We start from the raw sequence: 15064 nt of genomic DNA, 5'->3' as shown, positions 1-15064 counted from the left end.
TGTTTCAATAAGTAAGTCAGAAAGTAGAAGTAGTAGATATCAGTTTTTCATATAACATTTCTTGATTGCTTTTCGAAAGCTACCTATGGGATGGCAAAAAATCTTGTAATGGAAAAAAAAAAAACTAAACAAGTACGCTTCGAACAAATCAATGTACTGAATTTTCTTTTACAAAACTTTTATCCAAATTGGTCAATGCGTTTTCTACAATGACTTCTATATGAATAAGTACCTAAATTGAATGAAGGGTCTGAAAAATTAAACGCCTTGATTTATGCCCATATTCTAGAAATATAAAATAATACCTATCATATAAAAAGTTGCTCTCTCATTATTTCTCGGTATAAAATCAATACTACACTTCGCCCACGGCGACGTTCGGATGCTTTTTTCTCATATTTCAAGATCTTCGAGAATTTCTTAGAAACCCTACGTTACTGAGATTTACTAGCAAGAGATAAAATAAGTACCTAGGTACTTATATTATAAAAAAATATCGATCGGTTTCCTTTTTAAATAGACTAACACCCAGTAGGAGGAAAAGAAGACCCAGTTGTCAGCCCGGGGGACAGTGTAAGAAAGAACAACTGGGAATTTTCTTCTTTTCTTCTGATATTTTTTATAATATAGGTACTTATTTTATCTCTTGCCATATACCATTGTAACACTCGTGCTCATCACAAAAATATTTGTCCCGGGTAGTATTCGAACCCATCACACGTAGCGCTAGATAATGCCATAGAAAAATCTGTTTTATATTCATATGTTTGAGGCGATGTACGTCAGGCTGGCCCGGCCCCATGGAATTTCATAATGAGATTGTTATCAATCCAATGTACCCGGGTATACTAATATATGTAACACCTTCATTTTCAATGTAACTCTTTTTAAAAGAAATTACGTGCACTTCTTAGTGGCCGGGCCAGCCTGACGTTTTCAGCCCGGCCACCTTGTTTCCCACTAATCTACAAAAAATACTGGCAATATTGTGCTACAGATGAAATGTACCCTATAATTTATGCAAATGTAACACAAAATCGAATCCTAAAATGCAATAGCATACGAAATATTAGCGGTTGCAGGTGGCCGGGCTGAAATTATTTCGTTAATATAAAACAGTAAAACTGCAACACCTACCAAAAACTAATACCAGTACATAATGAGATATAGAGATATAGAATACATGTAACGCTTTCATTTTAAATTATAATACATATTTAGAAAGAATAATCACTTGAAATTATATTTCAGCCCGGCCACCTAAAAGCGGTAATATTCCCCAAAAACTTATGCCAATTTGTACAGTAAAACCTGATACAGCTATGAAATGAAAGTTACATTCGTTTCGTTTTAGTCGTATACCTTTAAGCCTTCTGTTTGACTAGATTATCAAAATCTGAGAAACTTGCCGAAGAGTGACTATCATTTATTAACTAATTTCAGGACATTTGGTTTGTTGAGTGAAACAAAATTGGTAATTGTCATATTTTTTTAATAATCATTTTTGAAATTAGTTAGACAACATTTGTACTTATATTAATTAGGTACTATAACAATTGTTAATTATAAATAATGTAAAAAAAGGTTACACATTGATAATAACACAGTTATCAAAAAATTATAGTAATATCAATATTACCTTAACATCGAACATTCATTCATTCAGAATATTAGAAGATAATTTTTGGTTAAATACTTATTATACCTTGGTAAAAAATCACAGATTTTCATGATGATTTTTACATCAACTTTGAATTTAAAGTTTTGAAAACTTTCAATTAAAATTATGCTAATATAATTATTACAACAATTCTTAAATACACACTTAAGCACCTACAATCACATAAATATTAGTTCTAACTTTGATAGATAAAGGTATATCGTTCAATATTATTTGATCTGTTCCATTTAAATCAAAAGATATAATATTCTTTACATTATAGCTGGACAAAACAGTGCCCGGGCAATCGTGTTCACAATCCTTCGAAATAACGTCTATATTCTGAATGAATGAATGTTCGATGTTAAGGTAATATTGATATTACTATAATTTTTTGATAACTGTGTTATTATCGATGTGTAACCTTTTTTTACATTATTTATAATTAACAATTGTTATAGTACCTAATTAATATAAGTACAAATGTTGTCTAACTAATTTCAAAAATGATTATTAAAAAAATATGACAATTACCAATTTTGTTTCACTCAACAAACCAAATGTCCTGGAATTAGTTAATAAATGATAGTCACTCTTCGGCAAGTTTCTCAGATTTTGATAATCTAGTCAAACAGAAGGCTTAAAGGTATACGACTAAAACGAAACGAATGTAACTTTCATTTCATAGCTGTATCAGGTTTTACTGTACAAATTGGCATAAGATTTTAGGGAATATTACCGCTTTTAGGTGGCCGGGCTGAAATATAATTTCAAGTGATTATTCTTTCTAAATATGTATTATAATTTAAAATGAAAGCGTTACATGTATTCTATATCTCTATATCTCATTATGTACTGGTATTAGTTTTTGGTAGGTGTTGCAGTTTTACTGTTTTATATTAACGAAATAATTTCAGCCCGGCCACCTGCAACCGCTAATATTTCGTATGCTATTGCATTTTAGGATTCGATTTTGTGTTACATATGCATAAATTATAGGGTATATTTCATCTGTAGCACAATATTGCCAGTATTTTTTGTAGATTAGTGGGAAACAAGGTGGCCGGGCTGAAAACGTCAGGCTGGCCCGGCCACTAAGAAGTGCACGTAATTTCTTTTAAAAAGAGTTACATTGAAAATGAAGGTGTTACATATATTAGTATACCCGGGTACATTGGATTGATAACAATCTCATTATGAAATTCCATGGGGCCGGGCCAGCCTGACGTACATTTGAGGCGCCCATAGCCAGCTGCGCTCACCAGTCGCTAAACGATTCGATTTCGATTTCGATTCGTGGGTTAATTAACCTCTGGCGCACTCATTCCATAGATGGGTGACCGCATAGTGGTATTTGAACTGGGCATCTCCGTGATTCGGAGGGCACGTAAAAACTCGGTCCCGGTTGTTGTCAATCAAGATAACAGTCGTTAAGCCATGTCAAAAGCTTTCGGGCGGTTTTTTAACAACTTTGACACTATTAGGTTGACCACTAACCATACGATAGAAAGAAAGTTTCGTTTGTTGCAGAGAGTTGACCACGTTAACCATTGTGCCAAACGTGCAATGAGGAAATGTATAAAAAAACTGCCAATATTCCGTAATCTATCGGATATTTATCTAGTAGTCGCGAAACAGGGGCTTAGTCTATGGCAATGTTATAGATAAACTGCATAATAAAAATACTACAACTCAACTAAACAGAAAACTTTTCAACCCATTTTCTACTACCGTTGCAACATTAAACAGTGCTTCAACGACACATTCACCCCTTTCAAAAAGTCAATATGCTTAACCCAGTTCGTGAGGCTGCAGCGAAGATGTGGACCACTCAATATAGCTTGTAAAATGTTGCTGTTGGGTAACTTTGTACTAATGGTTCAATGTTGAGCGTGGTGTCAGGGGTTTTTTGTCATATGGTGAGCATGTCAAATTAGATTCAAAGGAGATCAACCATTTTAGGCCTATTTTTAAAGTGCCGGCCAACAAAAAATGGCATATATCGATAGAATAGCCATTTAGAGCAATAATTAGTATGGCACAAAATCTGTAGAATCACTTTGAACCGAGTTATACAAGTTTGAAGATTCATCATTTTCAAACAGTTTTTCATTTCGGAAAGTGCTGTAAAACATAAAATAATGATTGATATTGCTAGAATTAACTATCTGAAGCTATTGCCATTGTAAAGCGACCACTTTGAAGTTGTTTTAAGGTCGTAGCACACGTATCAACTAAGAGACTAATCGTTGCCGTATCAACTCGAGCTGTTCATCAGTATTATTTGTATGAAACTCCCTGCTGTAACGCACACTTCCGAATGCAGGAACTCCCCGCATGCATGGTAACGACCGCGATATGCGTTTTCAAAATCCTGTCTTAAAGGTTGCCTACGTCATAACATCTACCTGCATGCCAAATTTCGACCCGATCCGTCCAGTGGTTTGGGCTGTGCTTGATAAATCACTATTGCCCGGTTTCTGAGTACATTCAGCAGTAGTTTATCTACCCAATAGCATATTTTAAATGATTTTAGACGGTTTTGAAATTAAATGTACCTCAGAAATCGGGGGTATGTCAGTCAGTCACCTTCGAGTAATAGATATTTAAGACAGAATCAATGATTACCTACAGCTAGACATTATGCTATAGCTAGTATAATACGTGCTTGTGCTCTCAATATTTTCTGAGCAGCGTACAATTAACAAATACCCACACAACTTGTAAAAGTCAGAGGTGATTGTCTTCAGTTCGAACGCGTAGGAATTAATGTAATGTACCAGTTATCACTGCTTTTATTTATTTAACTTTATTTTAACTCTTGCTGACTAGCCCGGTTCTTCTCGTTGTTTAGAATCTGTTGCACAGCTTAAAAAGTGTCAGTTAACTTAACTGATAAATAAAGTGACAGCAAATGGGTGAAATAATGACTGACAAAATTCCATTTCATAAGCTATCTCAAAGTTATCTGAATGTGGTAAAACCGGGATTTATACTTTAGATGTGAAGACGTTGTTCAACTAAAAGTTTTGCCTAATACCTATGTGCTTTTTACTATTTCATTTATTTTTACTTTTATGAAATAAATTCCGGCTACTGAACGGGAGCCCCTTTAAATATTTATTTTATTCTGCTTTTTAGTATTAGTATTTATTAATAAAGTGGTAACAGAAATACATCAACTGTGAAAATGCCAACTGTATCACGGTTTATGGAGTACAGCTTGGTGAAAGAAAGACAGCGAAGTCTCAGTAATAGGGTTCCGCCTTTACCATTTAGACAAGGAACCCTAAATAACAACCACGTTTTAATTTTAACTGACAGTAAAAAGGAATTACACCCACATCGTTCCGTCTTCTTCTCTCCAACGCTAGTTATATATATCTATCTCGCTCTAACGGAACGTTAACGTCAACGGAGTATATTAGGAGCAATTCGCGTAAGTAACAGTTTTAACTATTAATAGAAAGGCGACGCTGCATCCAAAATAATTGCTCGAAAATGGCGGAGTTTTAGACCGACGTGAACAGGGACGAACTTTGTAAGGTTTGAATCAGAATATTTTGGCGGTTTATGACAGATTGTTGGCAAAAAAATGCAGTCCTCGACTATTTATATTTTGTCACTAGCTGACCCGCGCAACTTCGCTTGCGTCACATAAGAGAGGATGGGTCATAATTTTCCCCGTTTTTGTAACATTTTTAACTGGTACTCTGCTCCTATTGGTCGTAGCGTGATGATTATAAAGCCTATAGCCTTCCTCGATAAATGAGCTATCTAACAGTGAAAGATTTTTTTAAATCGGACCAGTAGTTCCTGAGATTAGCGCGTTCAAACAAACAAATAAACTCTTCAGCTTTATAATATTAGTATAGATTATTTTCTCAGGGGGAGGGTACGCTAGTTGTCAACTGAAATACATAATAGACCCACCAGACTCAGTTGACAACTATTTCAAAGCTACTATGCTGTACATTGCTCCTTTAGATTATAGTGTTATGAATAGTGACCATCAATTTGACGTACACTAGTTGTCAACTGAGATACGTGATAAGCCGGCGGACCGCAGAGCCAGTGGACAGAGAATCACGATCAACGTAATGGTCTCAAATAGATTTTATAGGTCACTTCCTTTCATCACAGACGAATGTCTTGTTATGTTTATATTTGTGTTTCAATGTCGTCTCGGTATTTGTAGTTAAAAATGTGTTTGGTTTGTTTATTAATTACGTAAAGATTTTTGTTAATTGTAGAGAACTCGCTAAATATTCTTAACATTAAGAATTCAAGTATCTAAATCTGTATAAGATGATCATAAAATAACAATAAATTTAACCCATTAATGTCCCACTGCTGGGCAAGGGTCTCCTCCCGTAATGAGGGAGGGATAAGGCCTTGAGTCCAAACTGGTCAATTGCGATATGGGGATCATAAATTTTAAAAAAAATGTTATGTTTGTTTTTATAAGTAAAACTTATCTATACAGGGTGGATTTTTTTTCCACCCTGTGGAAATATGTTGGGGCATCGAGGGAAACTATTTGAAATATTGAAAATATCTCAATTGACTGAATCCCAAAATGCCTTTATTTCTAAGCATAATGTTACTTGCATTCAAAGATTTTCGTTAAAGTTGCACATTATCTTGTTGTGAGATACGCGTGTGAATTACTCGGATACATAATAGGATTAATAAATGGCCGCCGTATAAAAGTGAGTAGCGCTGAGTGAATTACTCTATGATCGTTAGTGTTATTAAGTTATAGCGGGAAATGCACATGAATTTAAACAGGATGTAAAGAAGATTTTTGCGATAAGTGTTAAAAATCGGAATAAAATTCTTAGATATTGGGCTCTTAGAAATTATGTTAGCTTGTAGAATAATTAATTATCAGACTAGCCTTTCCTCCAATCTCACCGGATGCACCTGAACACAGTTTCGAATGAGGGTAGGGCCTTAAAAAAATGTTTTATGATTTGATAACACTCACATTGATAGTGAAAATTAAAGTGAAATTGATTGGTAAGTTGTTTTTAAATATACATCCGTAATTTCTAACTAGTGAAACAAGAGAAATTCAGTCCTCATTATCAAAATGAGGAAAATCAACAGATTTTAGCTGAAATATTCAATTTAGTCTAGAAAAGACCATGCGTAATTCAATGCATGTGCAAAATGATTATGGAGTCAATTGACAATCATAGTGCTATTTTATTTAAATTATTTATACCTTCGTAAACTACTAAGCAGTAAATAATTTAACAAGAAGTTGAACAAACCAAACTTAAGATCACACAACTGATTGTTCCTTCAAATTGACTGTAATTTCTTTGCACACTGCAATCCGTGTTCAAATCTTTAGCTTCCATAGACGCATGAAACATCTCAATGAAAAAGGTCATTACTTCATAAGGTCACGAGCTACGCCGGAGTAAAATGCGTCATACGTTTTTCAGATAAACTGCACAATGATAATAGAAAATGTAGTGTTACGGCATGTGTAGTTAATTTATTTATTGTCAACTTAAATAAGTACTTTGTACTTATTTCTTTAGTTACCGTTTTTAGATCTCAAAGACTTAGGTTCTCTTTCACGGTTAATGCGAATGATCTATACTAATCTATGTATACTAATATTATAAAGCTGAAGAGTTTATTTGTTTGAACGCGCTAATCTCAAGAACTACTGGTCCGATTTGAAAAATGATTTCAGTGTTAGATAGCCCATTTATCGAGGAAGGCTATAGGCTATATATCATCACGCTACGACCAATAGGATCAGAGTATCAGTAAAAAATTTTACAAAAACGGGGAACATTATGACCCATTCTCTCTTATGTGACGCAAGCGAAGTTGCGCGAGTCAGCTAGTAATTATATAAATTACATATTAACTTGGAAAAATCTTTAGTGTGTTGTATAAGGTTGAGCCCCTGACCATTACTTTTTTTTAAAGACATCTCCCGCACTAACAATTGCTCTTGTGTCGCGGGGACTTTTACAAACAACGGACACAAAGTACAACCAGACCCGAAACAATCATTCGTGGATCGCACCCACGACCTCCCGACGCAGTGGTATCGGCGTGGCGACCTAAACTACTGTGCCACGGAGGCAGTCATTTGCAAGAGCCTTTCCGAGATGGGCTACAGCAACCAAAATTCCAATCAATGACACCTTTAGAGACGAATAATTAACCCTCTCTGATATATTTTTTTATGCCAGCTCCCTAACCAGGCATTTATATGAAAGTTTGTATGCCTCATATCCCAAAAGAACCGATTCTACAGACTACTCAAGCAAAGTCGAGTGCATAGGCGTACTTGTAGCGAAGAAATGGCTTAAAAATTTTAAACATTTTAACCCAAGTCCGTGCCTGCCTAGTTAATTAAATGCACATAACAAAGAATGTCTAAATATATCGTCGTTTAGAACTTGATGCGCCGAGCTCGTTGCTTCACGCTTTTTGTGTAAAAAGACTAAGCTGAGCGCTTTGTAGTGCACGGAAATAACTATAATACTAAGAAAATCTCTAACTCTTGCCGTGAAAGACTTTTTTTACAGACATTGTGTATTTTAGCTTAGAAAATATATTTAACTAACTTCTGCCCGCTACTTCGTCCGTGTGGAAAGATTACCCGGGGTAAAAAGAATCGTGTGTTTATCCAGATTATAAACTACTAGCTTTTACCCGCGCGAATTTTATGCAAATTGGTTCAGTAGTTTAGGCGTGATTGAGTAACAGACAGACAGAGTTACTTTCGCATTTATAATATTAGTATGGATGTGTGTTTAAATACTGGATAACTTTATTAAAATCCGTGCAGACCTAAATAATATAATTTAAGCATATTATTATTTCCTACATTTTATCCATAACACAAGCATTTTTTTTGTTTTAACCTAAAATACCCTATGCCACACAAAAAGTCTTGTGTTCGTAAAACACGTACTAATAAGTAAGTTTTTGGATTCATACATTCCTGAACTACTCCATATAAAGCTCCGAATTCACAGAATCCAGTTGAAAAGCCGGAAAATGGAAATAGTATCAACGAGTACCACAATTTAATCAATAAATGATAAATTAAAAGGCATACACGATGAAATTAAATTAACTTGTAAAAACATTGCCACGCTGCGTCACCGGAATCGCTATAATGTATTTATAGCATTGTAAATGTAAATATTGTATTGTTTCACAAAAGGCTTGTGTGGAAAGGTGATAGGTCAAAATTTAATATTTTCTTTCAGGCATTTTTATGCCCATTTTCTCTTACTTCTGGATAACTTACTAAATCCGACAACTTAGTAGTTTCGACATGCAAGATTTGTGTTATATTAAATTAATACTTTTGTGTATGGCCAAAATAAAGTAGCTGCATCAAACGGGCTACCGTCAGCTGCATAAGTCTACTAACAGAAGTTTTAAATTCTAAATTATGTATGCATAGGCGGCCTTAAATCTTGCACACAAGGTTCTTTACTAAGTTGTTGGACTGTAGGTGATCAAGAATTTTTTTACAGTTGTGTTCATACACTAACTGTCACTTTATCTTCTGGATAGTTTATCAATAAGCCGTGAAACTGGTTCTTACTGTCGTAGCAGCATGTCTGGTAATTATCTAAATCTGTTTAGTTTTTGCGTGATTGAGTATTGATAGTGTCCACAAACTCTTATCAATATATTGAGAAGTACCTAATCATAGATATTGTAAAAAGATGTAAAAGTTTTTCAACTTTTACATAATTTCATAGATACAGCATTTATTTCATTTATAAAAAGCACTGTAATATAAGTCTTCAAACAAATCCAAACAACCATTATATCATCCATTCCAACTATAAACAAAGAAATAAAAATAGCACGATTTTCTTTCAAAAACATTCTGCATTTCAGCGTAAATAAAGCCGTACATTTCCCATGAATGCATCCCTCGGATTAAATAGCCATTGGCAGAATCTAAACATCTATGCCATTCCTAGAAACGGCTTTAGTGAAACGAACTTTGACAGTCCATTTTGGCGGTCCGATGAACTGGACGTTGGAAATTGGAATGTCAAATTGAATTCACTGGCTATAGGCATTGTTTAGAAAAAAACAAATGGCGAATTTTTACAGCCATTTTGGTTAAGTTACTGAAAATATAGAAAGCTGATATGACAGAATTCTGAAAACACACTTGTGAAAGTTTTGAATTGGCGGTACAGGCACACGCCTAGGTATTCATTTCATATTTTAAAGACAACTCCCTCTAAGAATTGCTATTGTGTCGCGGGGCCTTTTACAAACATATAAACAACGGACACAAAGTACAACCAGACCCGAAACAATTATTTGCGGATCACACAATATAATTGTTCCGTGTGGGAATCGAACCCAAGCTTCGACCTCCCGACATTTGGTCAACTAGTTGTGTCAATTAATAGATCTAGGAGGGCTGTCTTGGCTATGGAACTTGAGCTTCTTGGTTTAAACATTCCCTCCCAGCTCGACATTAAGAATTTCAGCTGGATGACAAGCACGGCTCGGCTTTGGGTATAGGCCATAGCTGCATAATATTAGAAGATCAAGAGAGAAGAGAAAAGTGTAGCATGTTTTTGAGAGTATAGTATAATATTAGGTCGGGGAAAAAGTCTTTTCGCATTACAGTATGTATGAACTTGTAATAACATCTCTTTAGCTTCAAGAATCACAAATGAGTACACGGTTCAATAGGTTTCTTTCAGTGAGCTCGTGAGGTACCCAAATATCGAGCTTTTTGTGTAGAGAAAAGATTTAATTACAAGTTCATACATACTATAATGCGAAAAGACTTTTTCCCCGACGTAATATATGTATACTAGTTGTCATTCTCATTCCTTGTCCGCATACCTTTCAATAAAAAACGTTGAAGTCCAGTTAAATAAATAATTTTCACAAAAATCACACCGATAATTTTCATCCATTTACAGGCAATATAAAATAGTCTATAGTTTAATTAACTTGAGCTTAAACTACTGGATTTCGTAGCGTACCTACTTAACTAACTCATTTAGTTAACATTTTGTTAAAATACGAATAATTTTCTTTTACAGCTACCTAGCATGGTTTTTCAATCGCGACATAGAACATTTAGGTAGGTAAAGCAACAGTACCATCTGTTGAACGTGGCTTACATAACTAACCTCTGACATTTAAGCCGTCATAACTGAATGATACTCAGCGCTCACTACTACAGATTTGAGCGGAACACTTTATGATGCTGTTTGTATATTTTTAACCAAAATATGTGTTTGTTTTAGTGGCTTTTGCGATTACGTTTGGCGCAGTGGTTTAAGCGGTCACCTCGCTGCAATAACCGTAGCGCCGCGTGTGGCGGGTTCGAATCCCACCCGGGACAAATCTTTGTGTGATGAGCACGAGCATTTGTTCTGAGCCTGGATGTTAATTTATGTATATAAGTATGTATTTAGAAGTATATAAGTATGTTTATCAGTTGTCTGGTTACCATAGTACAAGCTCTGCTCAGTTTGGAATTAGATGACCGTGTGTGAGTTGTCCAAATATTGATTACAATATTTTTAATAGCAAATGGTTTCGAGAAAAGATTTAACAGGGTAAAAAGTGTGCTATGTGTTTATATGGTAAGTCAAAGTCAAATAGGTACGCTTTATTTCTTAAACTTTAACATATGTTTACATATTATACCAATATTATTAGTCTCTATATTGCCAAGATGAATAAATTAAACAGTAAGTAACAATAATATCTGTCTATAATATAATAATTCTATCCTTATTAGCCCCAAGATACAGATACTAGATACAGGCATAGAGTTGCATATGTGTTACAATCCAACTCTAAAATCACTTAATGACTGCAAAAAAAGCTAACACGTGGATTCTTTTAAACGGTCACGTCTTTGTTCCGTACCTACATTATTGCACAAAGTTGTGACTAAAATGAATTTTGTGGTAAAATTACAGCTTTTACAAGGTTAATTACAAGAATAAACTGGCGCTAATCGAGCCAGGAATTATGTTAAAAGATTGATCATCGATTCCTCGCCTTTTCAACTTAAGATCGGATACCAACTAAAAGTAGTTTCACGAGAATTGTTATATTGCTCTAATTTAGTAATTTTTCTGTCACCTTACTTTAATCGAGACAGCTATTGGTTTACGAGTAAAAATTAAATATTGTCGATATCAAAGAGAAATAGAAAAAAATACATTCTGAAATAGATAGTGGCCAAGATTTATAATAATACTAGCTGACCCGGCAGACGTTGTTCTGCCATATAAAAAAGTGTCACTTAGGGGTATAAAAAATAGGTGTTGGCCGATTCTCAGACCTACTCAATATGCTCACAAAATTTCATAAGAATCGGTCAAGCCGTTTCGGAGGAGTATGGTCACGAAAACTGTGACGCGAGAACTTTATATATTAGAACTCTCTCTTCCCTTCCCTAACTTTCGAAATGACACACAGGCACTATCTGTAACTTTGACAACCATATAATTTTTGTTTACTCGTTCATTCAATTTAGTAATCTAAATAAGCCTGAACTATTTCATTATAGTAATAAAGCATCATCAAACTTGTTCATGGTCCACTGAAAAGTAAAAAAAAATATTTGCGTTTTTCAGAGCAACGCTACCCAAAATGTAACTCTTCAATGGACTAAAAGCAGTTTATGAGATTTGCATGTTGTGAAGGAGGTCTTTACAAAACAGTTGGGAGAAGTAGGCTTCAAAGATAGTTAGATATGGCAACATTCGCGCCTGTTACATCAGAAAGTTGATACAAAAGAAGCATGGTTGTCTATACACCTACGCTTACACCCTGTGCAACAGGCGTGACCATAATGGTAGAGATAAAACAATGTAATTTATGTCCAAAACTGATGGCCCATTTGTCGTTGGGAAGATACGAAATGATGTAGCCTTTTCTCTGATTGTAAGTAATTAATTTTATAAATAATTAAATCAGAATATTATCTATCTATCAGAATCTGTGGCGTGGTTGATAGTATAATCGACTGCTGATCGTGATGTCTCGAGTTCGATTCTTGGACCTGGCAAAATACGGTATTTTCAAATTTTATTTTACTTATTTGTGCCCGGTTTATGGCAACAGGCTCACTATAACATAGTAATAACAATGTTAGTGGCGAAACGTGGTTGTATTTTATACACCTCTGTCTACACCTTCGGGTATAACAGGTGTGTTGTTATGGGAAAATTCAAATGTCAGCTTCAATTGCTTGAAGCTTGTCACAGGTATTAAATAAGGTTGATGATACTGATGATTTTCGATTCACCTCTAAATAAAGGATAAATTTATTTCATAGAATAGTTTTTACTCATTTTACTTCTACTTAAAGATTTATACACGTGTGTAAACTAGTGTATAAAATGTTTCATACTCTTATGCATTCCATTGATAAATCACAAAATGACAACTTGGGTTTTGTTATAATCTGAAATTATCTGCCGCAATATTTACAGATAATACTATTGTGTGTTATATTTATTATTGAAAGGATATTTTCTGAAACTTGTAAGTTTATTAAATCTTTAGTTTTGTCATTTTATGTATTTAAGATCTTTTCGACTCATTGTACTATTTCTACTTCTTATTTTGCTTCATTCATATTTCCATTGTTAAGTCTTGTGATGATACTTGAAGTAACAATTTTGTATTATAACTGGTTTTATATAGGCTAGAGTAGATTTTGTTATCATGTAATAATTTTAGTTAAATTCGTTTTAACATTTTTAACAGAAACTGCATACATTATCTGTCAAAAAGTTAAAATTGTTCCTCCAATACAGATGGACCTTAGAAAACGTAGATATATCAACTAAAATCAGGTATTGATATAAGAAGTGGTCATAAATTGTATCATTGTTTTCTCCGAACACTATAAATATAACCGTCTTGTTATTTTTACTGCAAATCCAGCTTACAACAAACAAACAAGCCAATCACAAATTGGAAGAGTATAAAGTTTTCCTTTGCATAAACCTTCCACACCCACGGCAAGAAATAATATCCCCCGTTCTATATTTAGAAGAAAACCTTATACCTTTCCAATTGCCAAGACCGCAGGGTCTAAGGCCTCACGACACAACCCACCTCCTGCGTTCTCGTCCCCGTCAGTCGTGGGGCCAGTGAACCTCAGCCCTCTGGTCGTCTGGTTCATGACCACCAGGTCTGCGGCCGTCACCACCCGGAACCCGAGGCCGTGGCTCGAGACCGTGGAGTTCCACGACCACAGACACATGTCCCCACCATCTGTGCCGTTCTCGAAGCCACAGTACACCCCCCTCGCCTGAGACACATAGTTGTTCTTGTTCACCGCCTCGTACATCGGCCCGTTGGGGCGCAGAGCTATTATCTTATCCGTCAACGTTAGCGATTCATTGTTTTTACTCTTCTGATTGACGGTGACCGCTCCTTGATTGTCGTTCATTATGTCGTTGTTGTACTTCTTGTTATTCAATCGACCGAGCACTTTATCCACACCCCATTTCTCGCCGTTCCGTCGGTTCTGTCGCCTGTCCTCCGTGCGGTTCATCATAGAGCTCAGTTTGTGGAATGAGCCCTTCTCTTTCCCCGGATTAGCGCTTCTAAACTTTTGTTCCTTCTCCGGCGCCATGGTTTTCTTCGCTTTAACTTCTTTCTCGACATCATGGTCGGCCAGCACGATCGCAACCACGACCAGTACGGTGATAATAAACTTGCCAAACGCCATTTAGTGATACAATATTGTTTTCAGATGTGTATGCCGCGCGACGCGGTCGCTCGTATCGGATGCATTATCGTTCGGTGCGTCGTATACACTCATAACAATAGTTAACACCAAAGTTCAGTGCGAAATAGGTACGCGATTATCTTGTTAAGCGCGTGTGATCTGGAGCGCGAGCCGCGCCGTGTTGGAAAACGGCCAGCCGTGCGGCCCGCTCGGTCGATACTCTCCCGCACACACACATGCTGCAACAACACTCATCTGTACCGTCGCCACCATCTAACAACACCACTGTCTCACTCCGCACATCACAATACACTTTTATCTCGCACACCCTCGCAGCCCCTGGAAAACCTTCGCTAATGGAGGACACCGAGCTGCGTGACACTGTGCGATCCGACACTACTGTACGCTCCCACTGCTACTATCTTCACCACAACACACTGTTATATGTTTTATTTCCACTTAAACAAATTATAACACGTAATTTATCAATTTACAATACTGTTAATACGTTTTAAAATCCATATAACGAAGTACGTACGCCGAGGTCGGGCTCCCGTGCGCAGCGCCACCGCGGGAGTATGCGGAACTAAACGCCCGAGGACAGAAATAATCATTACTTTTCGCGAGATGTGATCTTGGAGCGGCGTCTGAAGGGATGCTGC

General features: G+C 35.9%; 1 protein-coding gene across 1 annotated transcript in view; it reads right to left on the bottom strand.

The window, feature by feature from the left end:
• Alk (Anaplastic lymphoma kinase) overlaps window positions 1–15041 on the bottom strand; it is a 45240-nt gene extending 30199 nt beyond the window's left edge. The window contains exon 1 of the mRNA XM_076131848.1: window positions 13784–15041. Within this exon, the coding sequence (XP_075987963.1) occupies window positions 13784–14402 (619 nt within the window). The 5' untranslated portion in view covers window positions 14403–15041. The remainder of the gene's footprint in view (window positions 1–13783) is intronic.
• Window positions 15042–15064: the final 23 nt, after the last annotated feature.

Source organism: Anticarsia gemmatalis, chromosome 26 (assembly GCF_050436995.1).
Source record: "Anticarsia gemmatalis isolate Benzon Research Colony breed Stoneville strain chromosome 26, ilAntGemm2 primary, whole genome shotgun sequence".
NCBI lineage: Eukaryota > Metazoa > Arthropoda > Insecta > Lepidoptera > Erebidae > Anticarsia > Anticarsia gemmatalis.
The sequence above is the reverse complement of the archived record's forward strand: the minus strand, read 5'-3'. Positions and strand labels throughout refer to the sequence as shown.